The sequence below is a fragment of the Equus quagga genome, chromosome 20, assembly GCF_021613505.1.
Source record: "Equus quagga isolate Etosha38 chromosome 20, UCLA_HA_Equagga_1.0, whole genome shotgun sequence".
Taxonomy (NCBI): domain Eukaryota; kingdom Metazoa; phylum Chordata; class Mammalia; order Perissodactyla; family Equidae; genus Equus; species Equus quagga.
In genome coordinates, this window is record NC_060286.1 from 34131322 (window position 1) to 34138313 (window position 6992).

The 6992-nt window shown below is 57.4% G+C and overlaps 1 protein-coding gene across 1 annotated transcript in view; it reads left to right on the forward strand.

Annotated features, from left to right (window-relative positions):
- Positions 1–6992, forward strand: part of RIN3 (Ras and Rab interactor 3) — a 123566-nt gene that overhangs the window by 113269 nt on the left and 3305 nt on the right. The window contains exon 9 of the mRNA XM_046647534.1: positions 4975–5138. Within this exon, the coding sequence (XP_046503490.1) occupies positions 4975–5138 (164 nt within the window). The remainder of the gene's footprint in view (positions 1–4974; positions 5139–6992) is intronic.

Genomic DNA, 6992 nt, shown 5'->3' on the forward strand with positions numbered 1-6992 from the left:
CCATCCATCCATCCATCCATCCATCCATCCATCCATCCAACCATCCATCCATCCAACCATCCATCCATCCATCCATCCATCCATCCATCCATCCAACCATCCATCCATCCATCTATCCATCCACCCAGATGTCTATCCATCCATCTACCCACCTACCTACTCACCCACCCATCCACCCATTTACCCATCCACCCATTCATTCATCCACCTACCTATTCATTCTTCTACCCTCCTACATACCCATCCATCTGTCTACCCACCCACCCCTCCATCCATCCTCTCACCCATCATCTGTCCATTCTGCAGCTACTGAGCCAGCCCCTCCTGTGTACCAGGCTTGTGCCAGGCACTTGGGCTGCAGTGGAGAGCAAGACAGGCAAGGCTGGAAATCCCATGAGAAGGAATGATTGCCTCATTCTGTACCCCACACTTTGGGGCCTCCACTTCGGGCCTTCAGGGGCCTTCCTTCTTGATTTCCACCCCTTGGAAGCACCACACAGCTGAGAGAGTGGACACAGGCCTCCAAGCAACACTGACCTGTCCCCTACAGGCCCCACCAGACTGAAAGGTAAAAATAGAAGGGAGTGGGAGGCCAGGCGGCTCCAGTCAGGGGGCTGTATGCAGAACTGGCCTCCTGCCCTAAACCCTGAGCACCCCATCTCCTAGGACTAGCCCCTGAGAAGTACTGCAGCCTAGCCAGTGCTCTCAGCAAGAATATTAGCTGTTGTCCTGTGGCTGCCATACATGTAACCTCTAGAGGTTAAAACTTTTACATGTCAAAAATTACCATAAATAGAATAAGATACTAACAGTAAGCCAGGGGAAAGCCTCCCCACAAATCAGCGCACCAAGGATTGATAGCCTTAATATGTAAAAGACTCTTATAAATCAACAAGAAACACACTAAGACTCAACAGGTACCTGGGCAGAGGCCATGCACTCATTCATTCCACAGACATCCACTGCGCTTCTGCTTTGTGCCAGGTGACAGCAGGTCCCTTTGCTCGTGGAGTCTCATTCCAGGGGAAGGAGGAGGACATCAGACCTTAAACGGGTTAAACAAACAAGCAAACAAGATAATTTCCCATCTGATCATATCTGGTGGATGTTGAGAAGAAATGAAGTAGGCTAGCAGGATGGAGCAATGGGGCAGGACAGAGCTCAGATGACCAAGGGAGGTCCTGAGCACAGAGTGCCTTCTCTGCTTTTTTCTGTTTTCCCAATTTTCCACGGCAGGCATGTGCTGCTGATCTGCTTAGGGAGCAACCATTTCCAAATCGTGCTGAAGGACTGGCCCCGCCCCCCCAGGTGGTTGTGGGGTCTTAGAGACCACATCCGTCCGTCTGTCTGTGAAAGCCCTTTGAGGGGTGGAAGCAGGGAGGGAGCCAGTGGGGCTCCACAGATGCTCGGAGCGCGGACCGCTCTCCGCAGTGGTCGGCCACACCCTGACCACCGGGACGCCTCCTCCATCCTCAGCCTGGATCCTGTGGCCAGTCCGAGCTCCAGGCCAGGAACAGCAGCCCAGCAGGGACAGAGAAGGGACACCCTTGGCCCAACTACCGCCTCCCTATGGACCTGCACCCTCCACCCCAATCCTGCCACGGCCTCCTGGGATCCTTCTTTCTGTTCCCAAAGCCTCCACAGGGTTTGGGTGGGAAAGGTGAGGTCCTTCAGGCAGGAGAGCTGGTCTATTCTGGGCTCCGCTGAGGATTTTTGAGACAAGCCGATGTACAAATAAACACACGAAGGTCTTGAAAGTCAGTTTCTGACCCAAAGCTGCCCGAATCCACTGCAACCTGCCCTTTTTCAGACTTAAGTAGCCAAAGCCCCCCACCCCACCTCCGGCCCCATATGGAGATTTCTAAGGACTCCATGGGGTTTGCTGGAAGTGAAGACACAGGCAGGGTGCAGCCTCGCCATGCTGGCGCCCACCGGCCTGCCAGCAGCCCTGTCCCCCACAGCAGCGGCAGACCCTGCCCGTGGCAGCTCCGAGGGCCAGAGGACAAACTGCACGCCATGCTGCACACACCGGGAGGCAGGGTGGGTGGCAGGGGTGCCTCCCTGCCCCTCTCTCTGTTCCCACTCCAGCAGGTGGGGGGAGGGCACAGCACTCAGGATGGCCCAGCCTCATGGGGGTCAACCCCCGGTAGTGAGAGGACTTGGGGGGTCTCTACCCTCAAGTCTGCCAGCCCGCAGACCTCCATCTAGGAGTGTCTGGGACCAAGGGCAGAGGGACAGGGCACTGCCCCTGAGTTTCCCCGACCTTGCCCTCCTATCCTAGCTGGGTGGTAGCCCAGGGGTGCTCTGTCGCCCCTGAGGCACAGGTAGAAAGAGGGGCCTGCCAAAGCAGGAGGGGAAGCTAGCCCCTGCTGGCTGTCCCTGTCTTGGTGCTCCATGCAGCCCAGAGACGTCTGGGATGGGGTGGACCCTCTGGGGGCCCCACTCGAGAATGTCAGTTGCTCCATCCTAAGAGGAGAACTGACACAGGGTGGAGTGGACAGAGTGGGTTGGAGGCTGCATTTTGCTGCTGGTTCTGCCTCTGGTTGGCTGGAGACCTTGGGTGAGTCACTTACCCTCTCTGGCTTGGGAAAGTGGAGTTGTTGGACTAGATTTGGGGCTTTCAAACTGTCCGAGCACTCTAGTGATCTGCAGAGGTGGCGGGGGGCAGGAGGAAATGGAGCTGGGCCCTGCCTGCTCGTGTCTCACAGGTCGTACACACAAACATTTTTGCATTCCACAAAAGCCTTCAAGCCGGATTCCGGGTCCCGGGCACTTTGGGACCTTCGTGTTCTTTCAGCTGGTTCCATGTGCTGTCATTTGGCACAGGACCAGTGACCGGGTCCCACTTTCTCTGCAGCAGGCTTATGGGGTGTGAGAGATGACGGATGTCCTGTAAGAGGCACAGGGGCCTGAATCCTGGGCTGACGGGACCTCAGCCCCCTTCTAGCCTCTCTCCGCGGCTCCCACCCCTCTGGGCAATGAAAGGGCAGACGGGAGACCAGCTGCTGGGCACCTGCCTGGAGCCAGGTCAAAATCCAAAGCTTTCCCAGAAGCACCCTCATGGGCTCCTTTGCCCACGTCCCCTCTCCACGCGGGCTGACAGCTGGCTGTTCCAGGCTAACATCTTAATAGGGGCCGTGAGCTTTTCCCATCAATGGACAACACCCTCTCCCCAGAGACCTGCACCCAAATGCACAGTGGGAGGGGTCGCCTGCCCCCTAGTGGTCCTGGCAGGCACTGCATGGCCCCAAGTGGAAGGGAAGTGGGTTCATTGTGCCGCTCCGGCTGAGCAAGAGCCAGGCTTGAGCAGGCAGGAGCGGGCCGGCAGGGCCCGGAGTTCCTCCCCGTCGCCCGAGAGGGTGAGAAGTCTCCACAGCACCTCCCTGAGGTCAGCTCTCCACCACGTGTGTCTCACCGGTTCCTAAGCACATTACTCTTCACAACGTTATGGGATTTGCGGTTGAGGAAACCGAGCACAGAGACGACAGTAACTCCCCCGAGATCACAGGGCCGGCTGCTGGCGGGCAGAGACCTCGACCCCGCTCTCTGACTCCAGTTCTGAAGGGTCTCAGTCCGCATCCCTCCATGACCAGCCGGGGAGACCTGGTCACGGGTCGGATGGGAGCATCGAGGATGCCGGCTAGAGGACAGGGATGCTTGGCAGCAAGGGCCGGAGGCGCAGAGGAGGCTCCCTGGCACACACGGGCTTGAGCTCGGCTGGAAAAGGAGACACACGAGTGGTTTACTGGGTCTTCTCTGATGAGGGACACCAAGCCGAGCTCCATGGTGGCCTTGATAGACCTGTTTCAAAAAAATGTCTCTTTCCTACACTGCTCTGAAAGTGGAGGATGCTGAGGCCATAAAGCCCTTTATCTTACCCCCGCCACCCGGCCAGGGCATGAATTTCCCACAGTGGTTGTGGAATTTGTAAGAATATGGAGGCAGCTTCATCCAGTGTAACTATTAGGGATGCTTTGGGCTTCAAAGAACTCACAATATAACTAGTAACAGCTTAAATCAGAGCGAGGGGCTGGTTAGTCTCTTGCATCAAGAACTCCTGGGCCAAGCAGTGGATAATGATGGCAGTTTTTAGCCCTGCCATCAGGAAGCCCTGGACCCAGCTCTTTCCATTGCTCTTTAGGATGTGGGCCTTTGTCCTTGTGCCTGTCACCTCTGATCACAAAACAGCTTCTGTGCCTCCAGGCTCACTTCTGCATTCCAGGCAGGAGGAAGGGGGATGGGCAAACCCCTGAGGGGATGGATCAGCTGAGTCTGTCCCTTTCTAAAGGTCTTCCTGGAAACCCCACCCATGGACTTCCACTCACATCTAAGTAGCCAAAACAGGGTCTCCTGCCCTCTACACCCAAGTTGCAAGGGAGTCTGGGAAGTGAGCATTTTCAGTTGAGTGTTACTTCCCCTCAAAAGTTATTTAGGAAGAAAGAGAAGATGGGGTTTGGCTGGGTCACTAGGAGAATCGGCCTCATGTCAAAAATCATTGTCCTGGTACCAGAAGGGCTGGAGAGAGAGGCCTGGTGAGGGGGAGGGAAGCCCCCTCGCTATGCATGCTTGCATGGATGTATGTATACACATACCCTGAGAAGTCTCCCACCCACCGTGTCTCCCAGCCCCCCCCCACCCCCCACCCTAAAGACATCCACGAGGATCAGTTTCTTGTGTATCCTTTAAATTTTAAAACATCATTTTAAAAGTAAGCGAGAGTTCCGTACCAAAGGGGAGCCAATGACAAGCTTTGAGCCGGGCCTGACAACCCGGAGCTGGACTCGGAAGCTTGTGTGCGCTTGCGCGGGGTGAGCACGTGGCCGAAGCTCCGCAGGTGACCAGCGGCAGGTGTGCCCGGAGCAGCGCGGTGGGTGGAGCTTGGGGAGGTGGGCGGGGCGAGCGGGGGCCTGCTCCCTCCCTTTGCAGATTGGCCGAGGCGGTCCTAGCTCAGCCTCCACACCCTTGTCCTCGCAGGTTCCTACTATCTGACCACCACCTACGGGGCCCTGGAACACATCAAGAACTACGACAAGATCACGGTGACCCGGCAGCTGAGCGTGGAGGTGCAGGACTCCATCCACCGCTGGGAGCGCCGGCGCACGCTCAACAAGGCCCGGGCCTCCCGCTCCTCGGTGCAGGTGACGCCCGGGGCGGAGGGTGGGACGGGGCCGGCAGGACCACGCCCCAGACACCATCCCTTCTACCTGGGGAGGCGGAGACGGCAGCTCCTGCCTGTTCCTGCCTGCCTGTGTGTGCCCAGCCCTGTGCCCACTTTGAGCCAGGGAGCCTAGAAAAGTGTCACCAGGCACTGGCGTTCTGGTTGGCCAGACAAGACGGGAATACGAGGAGTGAGATCTTTGTCCATCTTTCCTCACCACCTGCTTTGTCCTAGCGCCCCGCTGGGGCTGGCGATGTGGACCTGGGTCGTGCCAGTCCATACTTTTGGGGAGCCCACGAGCTGATCCACAGCCTTGCCCCTTGGTCTCGGGACAAATGCAGCAGTCCAAGGCCCCCCTGCCCCTAGCCTGTCCCCTCCAATCCCTCCCCACCTCTCTCTATACAAACAGTATTCAAGCCATGGATGGCTAGGCTCCTGCCTCCTCCCGCACTCCCATCATGCCCACACCGCCAGGCCGCGTTAAATCAAGCTACCCCCAATTCCCCAGACCTGCTGAGTTCTCCCTCATGCTCAGCCTCCGCCCACGCCGGTCCATCTCCCCTTCTTCACCTACTGTCACTGCTCATCCTCAGTTTCTTCCCTGACCCCCCACCTGTCCCCATCCTCTATGGCCTGGCTTAGATGCCCTCCTCTGTGCTTCCTGCTGCCACTGCCCCCATTACAGCATATATCACACCATGCTGGAAACATCTATGTGTGGAAGCTGTTGCCCTGAGAGGGCAGGGCCCATGGCCCACATGTCTCAGGGGCCCCAAGCCCAGTGCCTGGGACAGGGTGGGACTAGGGTGTATACAGAATGAAGGGAGTTTAGGACAGTGAGCCAGGCAGCAATCCAGAGCTGTAAATAGTTATGCAGACTCATTCCCCTGGCACCCAGAGCACACCGGACCTGAACCCCACTCCTGGCTTTTAAGACGGCGCCTCTGTAACAGGCAGAGCCCAGGCCTGGGATGCAAGAGGCTCAAGGTCTGGACCCAGCTTTGTACTAGCTTTCTGTGTGGCTCTGAGCAGTGCTTGCCCCTCTTTGGAACTCAGTGTTCCTATCGAGACAGGTGGACTGTGGACTAGATGCGCTCTGCCTCCCCAGTACATGTTCTAGGCTGCCAAGCTGATGTCCCTCCTCCTCTAATCAATGGTGTCTTGATAATGTTTAGTAACTGGCTCTCTGGGGAGAAAAAAAAACAAAAGCTCTGATTTTAGCTTCTGTCAATTTCTGTGGTGTAAATACTCCCACCGTAGCCAATTTCAGGCTACTGACTTGGCATCGCTGAACTTGGAATTGGAAGAGATGTACTCAGTTAGCTCCCTCAGGCTGGTATGAGCCTGCGTAAGTCGACACAAACCAGCTCCAGCATCCCACCGCTCGCCCCCTCCCGGGACACCTGTCCCTCCACCAGCTCTGGGACTAGGGGCACTCTTGGTCCAAGCCTGACCCAGGCATTCCCCACTCTCTGCTTCCACCGTGGGTCCCCATTGCTGAGCCAGGCAGAGCATCAGCGCTGCCCACTGGGGAGGTGAAGCTTAGGAGAGAGGCCTGGGAGAGGGGACAAGGAACCCCTCAGCACGCTTTCTGGGGTCTGGGGAGGGCACCCCCCCACCCCCTCCCTGTGCCTCCTCTGCACCACATGCCCTAAAGCCCTTCCCTGGGAATGAAAGCCCAGAGCCTGACAGTTGTCAGTAGGTGAAAAGGGCCCTTGGAGGCCTACTGGGGGACAAGGAGAGCACTGGCAGCCAGTGGGACCCACGGGAGTAGGCTGGGCTTCCCCCTCCTGGAAGAGAGGGGTGACTCTATAAAGCTCTTGACGCAGAGCCT